The 15,226-nt window shown below is 41.7% G+C and overlaps 1 protein-coding gene across 4 annotated transcripts in view; it reads right to left on the reverse strand.

Annotated features, from left to right (window-relative positions):
• Positions 1-15,226, reverse strand: part of cobl (cordon-bleu WH2 repeat protein) — a 57,484-nt gene that overhangs the window by 6,114 nt on the left and 36,144 nt on the right. For all 4 annotated transcript variants that reach the window (XM_022753398.1, XM_022753395.1, XM_022753397.1 and 1 more), the window contains 4 exons: positions 9,526-10,120; positions 1,793-2,114; positions 364-479; positions 10-201 (listed from right to left, as the gene is read on the reverse strand). In XM_022753398.1, the coding sequence (XP_022609119.1) occupies positions 10-201; positions 364-479; positions 1,793-2,114; positions 9,526-10,120 (1,225 nt within the window). The remainder of the gene's footprint in view (positions 1-9; positions 202-363; positions 480-1,792; positions 2,115-9,525; positions 10,121-15,226) is intronic.

Raw genomic sequence — 15,226 nt, forward strand, 5'->3', positions numbered from 1 at the left:
TCTTCTTACCTTTGCTGCCAGCTGACTCAGTCCTCATCAGTGCCTTTGCCTCATTTTCTACAACGTTACTTTCATAGTCTTCCAGCACTTCATCTATGGCTGTGACTGGCACATCCATGTCCACTACGGACACTGGCACCTCATTACTGTCTGTGGACATGGTATAGGGAGTCTCCTTCACTGAGACAATATCAATGTGGTCTGGAAAAGGGGAGCAGATCAAAATGTTAATACATAATACTTTGTCACTTGTGGCACATTTTTATATGGATTTGTAATTTGTTCAACAACCACACGACACAAGAAACACAAATCCAGTGTAAGATCATAAGTGAACTGTAATCTATGGCATGCCTCCCTCACCTGCAAGGTTGGCTTCAAAGTCTGCCAAAGTCTGATGGAGCTGGGCTGTGAGCTCTGGGTCTTCATAGCTGTCTTTGAACCTGCCTGACTTTGCCTGTGAACTGATGTCATTGTGCCTGAGGACGGTGCACAAAAATATGTGTCAAAAAGACATCCACAAATATACACATGTAAAAACACATAACAGCCCGTAACATAACAAGTCCCGTATCACATGCAAAAACAGATCAGCACATAGGGCCGGCCATAATACAGCACTCTGTATGACTCCATGATTTTTATTAACAGTCACCCAGCTACCACCAAACAGCTGTTTAAGCTGAATCGCTTATTTGAATGCTGGTGTTACATCCAGCACCCTTCCCGTTACTAATATGCCTCAGAAACCAAAAGGGTAAATGCAGTTCAGTAGTAGGAGAAAGAAAAAAAAGAAGGGTGTGAGTTTTAAATATTTTGTGCTTGTTCAAAGCTGAATTTTATTTTTATTGGAGCCTGCTGGCTTTGAAACATGTAGCAGTAAAGATATTATTACCACAGTTCAAACTTCCTTCACTCTCTTCAAGGGTTCAGCAGAGCATTCTCATGAGTTAGTGGTGTATTAGCCATAACAAATTGCAACAAGGAGGCCAAACCAAACAGAATTTGTCTTCTAAGAGACTTGGACTGGTGCTCTTTTCCTCAACGATTCTGAGAAAACAAGGTTATAGTGCTTTCCTGGAATACTGAGGAGCCAGCAGCATCAGGCCAGACCCCGGATTCATAAAGTTTCTCTCAGTGAGAGCATCGATCCAAGATCCTTGGTCTGGGCACATTACCATACACATTTCACAACAACTTAAAAGGCGAAAAGTGATCTGGGGCAGCATTCATTTTCCACGAAGGCCTTTGAATAAGAGCCTAGAACCATAACTATGAAAGCCCAGCACTAAAAGTTGAGGGTGCCACCTTTGGCTACAACTCAAATATAACACATGGTAAGAACTGCTCTTGGTTATTACTGCTAGCACAGTTGAAAACTGTGGGGACTTTAAAAGTTACTTGAAAGAGTGATGGTTCACTCTTCAGGGGAAAATACAGGTGTAAAACTAAAGCAAGAATCCAGTTGAAGATTTTAATGCAGGTTTTACTTATCAGCAGTTGGGCTGGCCTCAAGTCGACAGCAAAGTGAATATCACATGCATTATCCCAGACAGATGACTGACTAAGGCAGAGACTTTTCTCTTGAGGCCAAAGCAGCCATGCATTAATGTGCCTCACCATCCTGAATGAGGCCTTTATTATCTTGTTGGACAAATAAATCATAAATTATGTAAATTCAAATAGAGTATCCTTAACATTCTTTACTTTCCTCCCTAACTCTTGTTTTCCACCCACAATCACACTTCCTCAATGTGTCATCAATCTCAGCTTTGTATGACTGTCTCTCTACCTGTGTCTTGATCCCCAGGTGGCACATCCCTCGTCACTATCGCTGGAATTGTCCCGTACTGGTCCCAGCAGTTTCTCTCCTCCGCCTCCGCTACTTCCATCCAAAGACAAACTCCCATCCGGGGATGTGGGCTGGGTGTCAGATGGAGAGCTGACCATGCCCGAGTCCTCGCCGTCTGCCATACCCTCTGAGGCGGCGTAACCCTGGTCAGGCAGGCTGCTGCCACCACTGCTGCTGCCCAGGGACACAGTTTCCTCCTCAGGTGTTTCAGTTTCTGGTTTCTGGCCACTGGCTGCAGAGCTCCCCATGGAGTGGAGCCAGGCTGGTAGAGGACAGAGGAAGATCTTAGCATCAGTATTAGGTGTTATCACTCTCTTTTAAAACTGTGAGTAGCTGTTAGCAACAATCAATTTCAACAACCAAATAAAAAGGTTGTTAAAAATAAACAACTGTGAATGGGTTTGCATTGGGATAGAGAATTACATTTGTCAAATAAGACATCACAGAGGCGTCTGTTTTTTTTTACTCATGCCGTGCATTATGTTAAAAAATACAAACGCTTCCACCTTTTTTTCGTTTTCTCAAATCCACAAACCCTTAAAGACTTTTGATACCTAGGAAGATTAATACTGAGGAAAACAACACAACAAATCACGAGGACATTTGTTTGAAAAGAAGCACAGGATGCAGAGTGAACATGAGGAGCAAGAGAAGAGGAAAAAAAAGAAAACAGAGGAAGTATTTACGTTAGTTTCAACATTCATTCTGACACCACGCACACACACAAACCAGAAAACACAAGCCAAATATACAAACACAAGCCCAGAGCACAACCACCTGTGGCTTGATAAAACAGCTTTAATGATATGTGGGTGGACTTACTGTAAACAAACCCTTTTAATTAGATTTTTACAGTACTGTTTTAGATTCCACAGAGAGAGTATTGCTTCATACCCTCTCATCTCTTTAGTAGTCATGCTCTGGTCAGTGCTGTGGCTTTTGGAGAAGTTATTTAGTCAGTCACTGATCTCATTGAACTCTAGGCCAAGAGAATAAAAATCAATGCACCATTTTTTTTAAGGTTTCAGTGGCCTGGCCAGCATGCACAGCACTGAGAACTCAACAGGGGATTCTTTAAAATGAGTTTAACAGAGAGTGACCTTGTTAGTGATACCAGGTGTGTGTGTGTGTGTGTGTGTGTGTGTGTGTGTGTGTGTGTGTGTGTGTGTGTGTGTGTGTGTGTGTGTGTGTACTGGGCCTGTCAGTTTTGGACCTGGTCCTAATGGTGTGGAGAGAACAGTCAGTTCCAGGAGATGTGGTGATGACTCACAGGGCTGTCCTCCCAGCGCCTTCCCAGCAACAGCTTAGTCATGCCAGCTACAGCCACAATCCTCACACACACACACACACACACACAGACAAGTGCACGTATACACACTGTGTAATGTTCTCATGGGTTTACACAAGTGTACTGTATGCTTGCGTTACAAACACACAAGTAAACATCCAAACACACTGTTGTTCTCAAACCTCCAACTCAATGTGACCTTAGGCACATGACTGTTAAAGTCAAACAAAAGGTGTCTCCATTCCCAAGCAAATCAATACTGTGACGTGTTACTTATCAAAATCTGACCATGCACCAATCCATGCACAACCCAAAAACAAAAACCCTTCCATCTTGATCCAGTCTTCAACTGTTTAATTGAAAAATGTCTTTCAAACAAATATTTTGATTTTCAATCGCAACACAGATGAGTGTATGTTCATGAGCATAACTCTACAGGCTTAATAAGCTCACACACACTTACTAGGCTACACATTTGCATCACAATTCAGTGACTCAGCGGATAAATGATATTTTACATAAAAATGTAATTACTTTCACTGAATAACCTTTTTAATCGGATCTGCCTGGTACATTGTTAATCAGACATAAAAATGAAGGGTGTTCTTCGCAAAAATGTAAAATCCTACTTTACTGAAAAACAATTTGATTCTGTGACACCACAATAACTGCATTCACACAGTTCAGAACGAGTCATATGATGAAAACAAGGGCTCCATTTCTTTGACATGTTCACCAGTCAAAAAGAATAGTTAGCATTTTTTAAAACATATAAATAATAATAATGTAGTGCTCAAAATTGTAAACGCGTAATTTTTCTATGAAGCAGTCTTCACGTAAGGCCACGTTTCTTGCGGTTTTTCAGATAAAGATCCAAATGATATACTTAGTTTTGCTCTGAACCCCAAACAATGAACCCTTTTTTTCGCCCACATCGAACGTCACGACAGAAGGGTCATTTTGGATCTCTACCCATCATTTCAAAAACAAGCTGTAAAGTATTCATGCAGCTATAAGCCATGACAGTCACAGACAAGTCAGTGTGTCGTGTCAATCTCTTTTCAATGTCCACTGTTATGAGTTTCCTTGGGAGCAGGTCTTTTATTTTAAATACTTGTCTTTAAAATACATGAGCCACTACCACCTATAAGCAACATGTCATTGACAGATCACCCTTTCCATATTATTGCCAAAGGCAGCATGCATTCAGGTCTCATGTTTCTAATATAATCCCCAACACCAGGCACACAGAGAGAAACATACGCTGTCCGACTATTGATCTGCAGATATCACATCACCAAAATATTGGCTGATAGATACTGCATGGCCTCACCTCATAACCTCATTCCAGCCTGTCACTCATCAATCACATTGTAACTGATACGTTCAGGGTTTAGCTCATCTGTCACTGTATAGTCTCCTGACCACATTCTGCGTGTCCACTTTTAACTCAGCCCTGATCTCATGCATAATCAGTGACAACTAGCAGATTAAGTTGAAATGCAAAACCAACAAAAGTATATACATACATTTGTAGAAAAAAAGAAGAAATCAAACACAAAAAAGGATAGTTTTAAGAGCAACATTGGAGAGCATGACTTGCTTTCACTTGCGGCATCTTCTGTCCTCAACAGGATCAAATCCAAACCATCACAAGAACAGATGCAATGAAGTTGCTGCGAAGCGGCTTCTGCGAGTGACACCAAGTGAAAGCAAGTCATAAAAATGAGACAATTAAAATAATGATAGAACTGAGATTGTCACAACGAATACAAGAGGAGAGAAGAAACAGTAGAACATTTCTTAAAAGAGTGACAGTAGGATGGTGAATGTCAGAGGGATGTCCAGTAGAAAGGAGAAGGGTGAAGCAGAAGAAGAGGCAACGGGAACTGAAGGATTGGTGAACAAAGGAAGGGTCGAGCCAGAGAGAGACTTCAGGAGTGTTTGGAGCGCAGACGCACAGGCCCACAGCAGTACACTACAAAAGAGGGTGCAGGGAGGGGAGTAAAGAAAAGAACAGATGTGATTTGAGATGGGTAGATCATGAACACTGCACTTGGTGGAAATGGTGATCAAAACAGCATCCAGAGAAAATCCTAAAGGTAAAGAAAGAAACTGAGTACAACATACAAAAGTAAGAACCCCTTCAGAGAGAGACGGTAGCTTACATATGGTTCAGCATCTCTTCTATTATACATCTAATACACTCCCATCTACTGTATAGATGCAACATAAAAGGCACTCCAGTTGATTGGTGTTGACCCTAGCCCTGACCTCTGGGCCCAGAAGAAATAACAGGGCTTACAGGTTGACATTTATAGATATGAAGCACCTTGACCTCACAGGGACTGGGTCTCACTTAACAACTCAGCTGCCCGGGGTCGCTGATTGAGAGATGGATAGCATGTGAAGACAGAGTGCAGTATTTACAGTACATACATAAAGGACAGTTGCAAAGATACAAACTCAAATTTAAACAAATCAAGTAAAAGTCAGAGAACCAGGGGTGCAGCTTCTAGGAAAGAAAAAGAAAGACCAAGAGTGAAGGAAAGGGAGACGCAGTCCATCTGGAACCTACACTGGGGAGCTGCTTCCTCCATCTCCATGGGACTCTCTGGGGAGTCACTTTCTATGGGCTCAATGGGAGGGGAGGGCGGGGGAGGAGTGGATGGAGTGGGGGGTAGGACAAGCTGTGGTGGTCCCTGAGCCAGGGAACGACGAGGTTTAGGTGGCGCTGGTTGATCAGAGGCTCCTAGAGGAAAAACAACATGCAGGCAGGGCAGGCACTGATGGTCACGGGGAACAAACATCTCACATGCAAACTTCTTATCAAACTGAAAGTAGCAGAGAAAACATTATGTAAACATCAAGATCTTTGTCTTTTATTTATTCTATTCTTCTATTCTATTCTTTATTTATTTAACACTTGGCTGCTGTGTTTCTGTGCTACACTTCTTTATCCTTGGATTTTCTGGTTATGAAATTTGAGTTTCTGTGGGCAGAACTCATTTCTTTGTCTACTGAACCATGGAGGTTATCGCTGTTAAAGTACAGTTACTCCAGTGTTTACAGTTCACTCATTTGTAGGTTTTCACTATTGCTCCAGTGGATTTTCACAGTTTACTTATAGTAGAGGGCCCTACCTTAGCAAAAAAGTCTGTAGAATATCAGCTGAAGTTTTAAGAAAACAGCCAGTTTGCAGCGTCCTTCCACTTTATATAAATCCTGTGTGTTGTAAAATTCCCAGTTAAAAATAAATATGTAAAAGGAGTGGAACTATTTGTTTTATTTCTTAGCTGCCGACGTGTGATATGTGAAGACCATGATACATAAAGCACAGGAGACAGGTGATGCTGACAGAAGTATGGACTGACAAATGGGACAAAATCAATCTGGATAACATATTGGGATGTAGTTGCAAAAACACAATTACTGTAAAACAGTGCAGCTGATATACAGCTAGCTAAATTTCCCTCTAAGGCCTGTGATGCATCAGTGTGCTGCGTCTTAGTCAGCAGGTGCTGTCGATGTGCTACTTTATCTGTTTACTCTGTTGACGACAACAGGAGGGAACTGAAACAGCAGGCAGAGCTGAGATGATAAACTACACCATCACAACCTTGACAGCCTCTGGAGCACACACACACACAAACACACACACACACACACACACACACACAGACACACACACACACACACACACACACACAGACACACACACACACACACACACACACACAGACAAACACACACACACACAGACACAGACACACAGACACACAGACACCCACACACACATACACACACACACACACACAGACACAGAGGTTAAAATGGTTGAATTCTCCTTCTGTATTTAGTTATTGCACTGCACAGAGCTGCACTGATGCCTCCACAGTGGTATAACAGTGTTTCACTTCAACATGAAGTTGTAGAGGAAGAAATCCACATTCTACATGTGCATGCTTTTAATTTAACTACTAAAGCTTTGTTGTTCTCTGTTCTGTTTTTCAACTAAGCTCAAGCTTTGAATTCAGACTGATGTAAACACTGACATAATGTGCCTAATGCGCAGCACACACACTATCAACACACCATGAATACACAGGCTTACTCACAGACATTTTATGCTTCTACAGCACCATGTAATTTGAAGATATGAGCTATTATATTACCCTGATATCAGGCGCTAAAAGAAGCGAGTGTAAAACTACGATTTAAGAAAAAAATACTAGCGTAACCCTGTACTACACTGTTGCAGCTCCACCTCTGTTTATTTAGAATTAGAGATCTTTATCACAGAGCTTCCCAGAGCAAATGACAAACAGTTTACAGTTTGACATACACATCAATTTTGCGTAAAATGAAAGGCCAAACTAAACCTAGAAAGATGAAAGACTAAATCAAACCTACATAAATGAAAGAGTGTGTACATTTCTGCCTCTGCCTATACAAGCACGAGGGCACCACCATATACTGTGCGCAGGGTGTAGTTGTCTAGCCCTAACGTGTATACCAGCTATTCATTCACTTCCAAATATGTACTGTTCATGTATACGTGCAGTTGTCAGGCTGCAATGAAAAATATTTCACAGTCAATGTGAAAAGTTGAAAAGTTGATGTTGAGGTTGTCTGTAGGACAAAAAAATGTTTTTTAGAGAATGTGGTTTTGGGAATAAAACTATTTTTGTACAAATACACATTTTAAAGTGAATACTTTCTAACACATAGTATAGGGGAACAAAAGGAAGACTGAGAAAAGGAAGAGTCAAAGCCAAAGAGAAGAGAGAAGGTGATGCACTGTCAGCAGAGTGTCAGGATAGAGAAAAAGAAGTAGCAAGATCTATAAATTTATTAATGATCCTCGTTCTGTCTGTTCCATCCTGTCTAATGCACAAACCTCCTCATACTTCATCTTTTCTCTTGCTTTCATCTGCCTGTCCGTCATCCTCCACTCCTTAAACCCCCCCGAGTCCCCTTGTTTCTACCTCACTACCCTGTCATCCCGCTGCCAAAACCTTCCCATGCTCCTTTCTCTGAACTTCATTCTGCTACTCTCACCTTTCTCATCCCTTTTCTGAGGTCTGCAGCTCTCTCATCTCTGCCCCTGTCAGACACGACAGCCCTCTGCTGCAATCTCACTTTGCTACAGAGAAAGATCTAGGTTATATAAAGATCAATAGGAGGGCCAGCGAAAGTTCATGTAGAGCCTGTTTAAATCTGTGATGGATCTGTCTGACTTTATATCTGCCAGCTTTGAAGGTTTGTGTGAGGGGCAAAAAAAGAAATAATAGAGGGATAAAGATAAAGAGAGGGATAGAGAAAGAGAGAGGGAGAGAGAGAGAGAAAGATAAGAGCGCGAGGGATTGATAAGCATAGGCAAGAGACAAGGACTGTATTGTCTCATGAGCTATGATGAAAACCAGCTCCACTAGTTCCTGTAATTTAGCCATGAAGCATGCATCCACGCACACACATGCACGCACGCAGGCACGCGCGCACACACACACACACACAGACACACACACACACACACAGACACACACACACACACACACACACAGACACACACGCACACACAGACACACACACACACACACACAGACACACACACACACACACACACACACACACACACACACACACACACACACACACACACACACACACACACACACACACACACACACACACACACACACAGACACACACACAGACACACACATAGGTTATGTACGTCATTCTTGACAGTTTAAGTTTCAGACGTTGCTGCAGTGTGACAGCTCAGTTCTCCAGGGCAGACATTCAGTCACTTTCTAAGCCAGAAAACCTCTACAGGCAACTTCTGACTGTCTCACTTCCTTAACATACAGAGAGTGTGTTTACCATCACTGTCAAGAGTGCAGTGATCAACAGCCAAGTTCATTTTCTTTGATGAATGTAAATGTTTTGTTTACCACGATGTGAAGATGTGACATGTCAGTTGGTTTAACTAAAAGAAATTGAGTTCACAAAAGTAACATGTGAAAACAAAGAATGATATATGGCAGGTATGAAAACAGCAGGTACCTGTAGATCTCATTACAGCTTTGTTGCCTGTGGTGTTGTGTTTCCTTTATTACTACTAATACTCTGTTTAAGAAAATAATAGTGTTGGTGTCTTTAGTTTGTGAAGAAGGAGTCTGCCAAATGAGGGATGTTATCACTAAAAGGGAAAATAATTCTAGTATGTTTTCAGAGAGCACAATTTTAAAGGATTAAAAATACATTTCACACTATTTTTTCAAAATTTGTTGCATCTGAACTGCAGTTTTGGAATATCAGTTGTTGTTCAATGACATGTGCTGGATTTTTAGACATGCTGTCTTGAGTGTCTGTTATTTACCCATTGCACTGTGTCTGTTGTTCTCAACTTCATCCAGTTTCAGGTTGAGGGCCGACTCCATCTCAGACCTAGAGCTGCTGGTTGAGGTCACCTCTTTATTTAATTTGGTAGCCGTGCTGCTCGACATCTCTGATTCCTCCATCCTGCTGCTGGAGCTTTTTGTAGCGGGCTGGACCCGCACAGAGCCGCTCACTGTGCTGCTGGTGAGGGTGCTGCAGTAGGAGCCAGTCTGGTCTAGGTCAGCATCTGAGTCATCAAGGCTGTGGCTGAGGTCAGAGCTGGAATCCTGGAGAGCTAGGCTGTCGGTGGTGCTGCTGCTTGGGGTTGGGGAGCTGGCGGTTGGGGTGGCAGGTTGTATTGCTACTTTCAAGGGGGCGGGTTTCATTGTTTGCATTACCACAATGGTAGAAGAGGCTGGAACCGACTGTGCCACCTTGGTGCGGAGGGCTGGGGTGGGTGTTTCAATAGCTAGGCTATCAGGAGTGGGAGAAGGAGAAGTTGAAGTGTCATCAAAGCCCGGGGTGATGGATGCTGGGGTGGGAGGAGGGGCTGGAGCCTTTCTTTTCCTCTGCTGGCTTTCTGAGCCAAGAGCCATCTGATAGAAAAGGAGAGAGACAGTAGGAAAGTTCACTGTGAGCACCTTGTGCATGTGTGTGTGTGTGTGGTCTGCCTATAAATCAGCCTGTAAATTCAGTCTGCCAGGACTGAAGTAGAGTTTACTACTGAGTAATTAAATCAAGTGGAGTTCTGGCAGCCGTCTGAGTCTTCAAATCCATCAGAGTGCCAACATTCCTTTTAAATCATCCTACAACAAGACATACAAACGGCCGGCAGTGAAACAGTTAATGTGATGCAGTGTTATTGTGATAGTACATATTGATATATGTATTTTGCGGTGGCGTTTTTCAATTAACCATTATTCAAATGTTATGCTGTCTTGCTGAATTACTTTTAATGCTGAATCACCAATCACTTCAGGGTTTGCAGTGACAGGTCAGTTGTTAGCACAGATGTCATTTCTTCCGTGTGCGTGTGCAAACAAAAACAAAAAAAATCTAGAAATTGTGTCCTGGCATGTTGTTCCTGTACGTTCAACACTCAGTTCAGTTCACACATTATTATCATCTGAAAAGATCAACCTACGTCACTCAGGCAAGAGGTCAATAGTGGAAAAATGAAAAAAAAAAAAAAATGAAATGATGGAGTGATAGTCAGTTTAGCAGGGACAAGTGTTTCAACAGATTTCTGTCAGCTGATGTTTCATAACATTAATACTGTTTTATGTTTTTATATAATAATTAGGGTTTAAAACATTTTTAATTCAGACTATTTAGGAGAGGAGGATAAAAGGTGAAAGGAAGAAGGAAAAATAAAGGGAAAAAAGAATAAGACTATGAATCAACTAACAAGTGGGAAATGATCTGTTTTATTTCATAGGGAAATGACACCATTCTCACTCTTATGTGCAACTGATCTTACTCACTGTTCAGTCAGCTTTCTAAGAATCAATTTAAAAGGTCTATGGGCAGGCTGCAACAGTGCAGATGTCCCTTTTTCAAGAAATCCAAATTACTGCAGCAGTTCAACTTTTCTTCACACTGAGACTCTACAGAGAACATGCCTGAAGCTGCATGTAGTGTTGCATCATGCAGCAGGACAAGAGGGAGATCAGGCCACCTTGCCTTTCCCCAGGCGAACTGGGTTCACACATGTGAACTCAGTGAACTCAATGCATGGCATTCTATGGAAACCAAATGGCCCCCCAACTGGTTGTCTTTCTCTTCCTTGGTCTCCCGCTTCTCTCCCTCTCTGGTATTCATACATACATGAATACAGACTTACCAGTGATGTGGGCCAAAGTTGAAGCTGAAATGGATGACTGACTTGCCTATGAAGATGGATGGATGTGTGTGTGTGTGTGTGTGCGCGCGTGTGCGTGTGTGCATGCATGTGTGCCAGTATGTTTGTGTATGTGTTCCCTGCAGAGTGAAACATAAGACTGCAGCCGAGCCCTGCTATGAAAGGAAGAGAGCTGTGGCCTCAACACACATGCACACACACTTTTCTGTGTGACTGTATGAGCACATACACACTCTCACATATGCCCACGAGTGCACACACATACACACACATACATGAGGTGAGAAGGAACAGTATATCTCATATGTCAGACTGAGCTGGGGTGTATGGATTAGGGGGTTGTTAAGGGTTGCAGGGTTACATGTGTGCTGCACTCATGGGCTTATTGGCGCCATGACTGGGAACGCAGCATGTACTTAAGATTGTTAGAGACTGAAGCCAAGACTCAAGAATCTTATTATACCACATTCAAGGTCACAATATACATTAAGTTAAGCTGTCTGTGTAATATGATTACATATACACTGTGTTGTTTATGTGTATTGTTTACTGATTTTACATTTGCAGCAGTTTTTCAAACGAAAGAATAGCTGTACATTATCGGGGAAGATGATCTTGGTCAGTGGCTGACCAAAGATCACTTTTTTTCAAGAGCTATGCACATACTCCTGCAAGCTAGAGGCAGGATCAAGCCACTTTATTTCTCAAGTCAACCTTGTGGCATGACATCACAAGTGAAGTGACAGTAAACCAAAGGACAGTCAAAGTATGACTGGATCCTCAAGTCCTTACACCGTAACTACAGTCAAGTCATACTGCATCAAATCACAAGCATAAACAACGTCTGGGGCTTCAGTTAAAAGCTAAGCTCCACTGATTTTAGTCATAAAGGTCAGTTTACTAGTCATGGAGAGGACTATTTAGTCTGTGAATGGCTTAATCAGGCTTTGTCAAGTCTGGGAAAATAACCCTGACAATGTTGTCATGTGTGTCATATCTAGGCTTGGGTATGCAGGCTTGAAAATTAATAACAAAAGCCCTGGGGCTGTGAGACAAGGGGGTGTCCAGGAGAATCCAGGAAATGTCTGACAAAAAGATCTTACTGGTTGGGTTACATTTCGGGGAATGTAAGATCACATTTTTGGAGTTTGACTTAAAGTACCCCTTTAACGTAACCTGGACTCACTGGGCTCCGCATTGTCAAGGGACCAATATGTCTGATATCTGTAATCAAAATGTGGATATAGTGTCTGCATATTGTAGCTCAATCTGATGCAGTAGAGCTCAGATGTATTTGGTTTGTGTTGCTCTAATCACTGATAACACTTCACTTGAAACACTGCAGAGCAGAATAAAAGAAATAAAAAAAATAATATGTAAAGGTAAAAATCAGTTTTAACACATTGACCTCAGTTATACTGGAAATAATTGAGGTCTGTGTGATGGTGGATGGTAGACATGTGTGTGTGCATGGATGTGTTTTATATATATATATATATATATATATATACATACACACACACACACACACACACACACACACACACACACACACACACACACACAGAAAGCTCTTGAATGGTGATCTCAGTGGCTCCACAATAAGAAACTTCACACACTCTTCACCCTGAAAACACCTCATTTGTGTCTGGAGGATAAACTGTGTGTGAGTACTCTTGAGTCTATTGTTGAACTTATTGTGAAATTTTCACAGTCATTTTGACAGTTTAATTTGTTTGGAGTTTACTGGCAGAGGCATCTACAGTCCTATCAAGGTATGTAAGAAGTTTCTTTGCTGGTGTTTTTTCAGATGTAGTTAAAACTCTGAATAAGAAGCTGTAGAATAACATTATATTATTTCCAGGTGTTGTCTGACACACCCATATATGACCAGGCACATCATCAGCTCCTACAAGCCTCAAGTAAGACCCACTAGTCTACATCAAAATAAAATACCAGGTAAAATCTCATAAAATGTGTCCAATATTTTCATACATAAAAATATGTTATCTCTTGTATGTTGTTCAGATCGCTGAACTTCTGAGGCTTCAACAGAAAAACTGGCTCCCATCTGAGGTGACTGCTGAAGATCTGACTGAGCTGACTCAACCTGAGTGGAGAAGAGCAAAAGCACACTCAGGGTGCGTGCACACACACACACACACACACACACACACACACACACACACACACACACACACACACACACACTCAGCCTAAACTCTCGTCATGTCACACCAGTCTGTGTGTAATGAGGGAGAGGTGGACAGTAAAGATGAAACTTGTGTGTTCTTTCATTTTCTTTCATTTCTGGGATTTTGAACTGATGGACTTCGATGAGAATGAGGCCAGACCTCTTCTCAAGCTGATAAGATCAGACTCCTGAAAAGATCTCACAGTCATTTTGAGCCAGCTCTTACATTACTCCTAATTTCTCCTGTAAATATGTCAATAAATGAACACTCACAAGGATTGGACTGAGCCAGCAGACCTGGTGGATGGTGTAGGGAGTGCAAACACCCCTGATGAAAACTTGAACAAGGACCAGACTCTGCCGTCACTGCTCCTACACTAGCTCCTTCGACCACCACTGCCATCCACAATAGCTTGAACAATTTCCTGGATGAAGTAGAGGAGCAGCCATTTCCCAACCTAGAACCAGACTCTTCTCCTCTACCTTCTTCTCAGCCTCCTGTCATCTCTGCAGGACTGGATGACCTGACAACCGCTGCTGAAACCCCTGTCAACACTGTCACCTAGAATGACTTGAACAACAGCCTGGATGAAGCAGAGGAATAGCCCACTCCCACCCCAGAGCCAGACTCCTTTCCTCTACCTGCTGAACATTCAGCCACTGCTGAGGGGCCCACCAGATAACCAGACACTGCTGTGGTGTCATCTCCACCACCTCCTTTGACCCCCTCCTGCTGAACTTGCTTTAGTCATGGATTGTGAGGATATTTGTGGGGTGCCTACCAGACACTCTGCTGTGGTTTCAGTTCCACCAGCTCATCTAACCCCACCCATCTCCTGTCACCACTGGAAAGCAGGCCAACATGAGCCTCAGCCAAATGAAGTTTCTTCAGCTGGTTCACAAAGACTCTCTGTTGCTGTTTCCTGCCAGAAGATTCAGAGTAAAAACTATTCCTCAGATTGAATATTTGTTCATATTGTTCATTGTTTGTTTACATGTTTGTTTTCATTTTCAAAATAATAAATTCCTTGTTGCATTGCAACCAGTCTGTATCAGTCAGGTTCATTTATTGGCAACAGGAAATGAAAATGTTAATTAATTAAAAACATAGGGATTCACAAACATAAATACCAGAAAACCAGAAATAACATAACATTTATTTTTTTAACCCAATTCTGAAATTGATATTTAAGATTAAGATAAGCTAAGATATAAACTAAACTAAACTCAACATTTACATACACACATAGCATAAGCAGTTTTGATAAGGATCCCTTAAATTTGGTTAATATCCTGCACTAAGTAGTAGAGTTGAAAAAAGAAGGTTTCTCTCTGTGGTGGACAAATATGTATTGTCAAAATATACACTGATACTGATATATCGCAATTTGCAATGAGCTACTTTCGTCCAAGTTAGTAATCTCTTACTTAAAAAAAAAAGAAGAAAAACTGAAAATGTAACAAATGAGCTGTCTGAGGTGCAGAGAAATGGTTCATTTTTCAATTTTCACTCATGAATTTGTGGGCATGAGCATGACCATGTTCCTTGTTTCCATTTCTACAGTAACACCACTAATAAGACAAAAATAAAGAACCTGATTACAGCTATTGGAAGCTATTTGTTTGTTTTTGTCTCATTAATGGTGC

Source organism: Seriola dumerili, unplaced genomic scaffold (assembly GCF_002260705.1).
Source record: "Seriola dumerili isolate Sdu_G_001 unplaced genomic scaffold, Sdu_1.0 BDQW01000191.1, whole genome shotgun sequence".
NCBI lineage: Eukaryota > Metazoa > Chordata > Actinopteri > Carangiformes > Carangidae > Seriola > Seriola dumerili.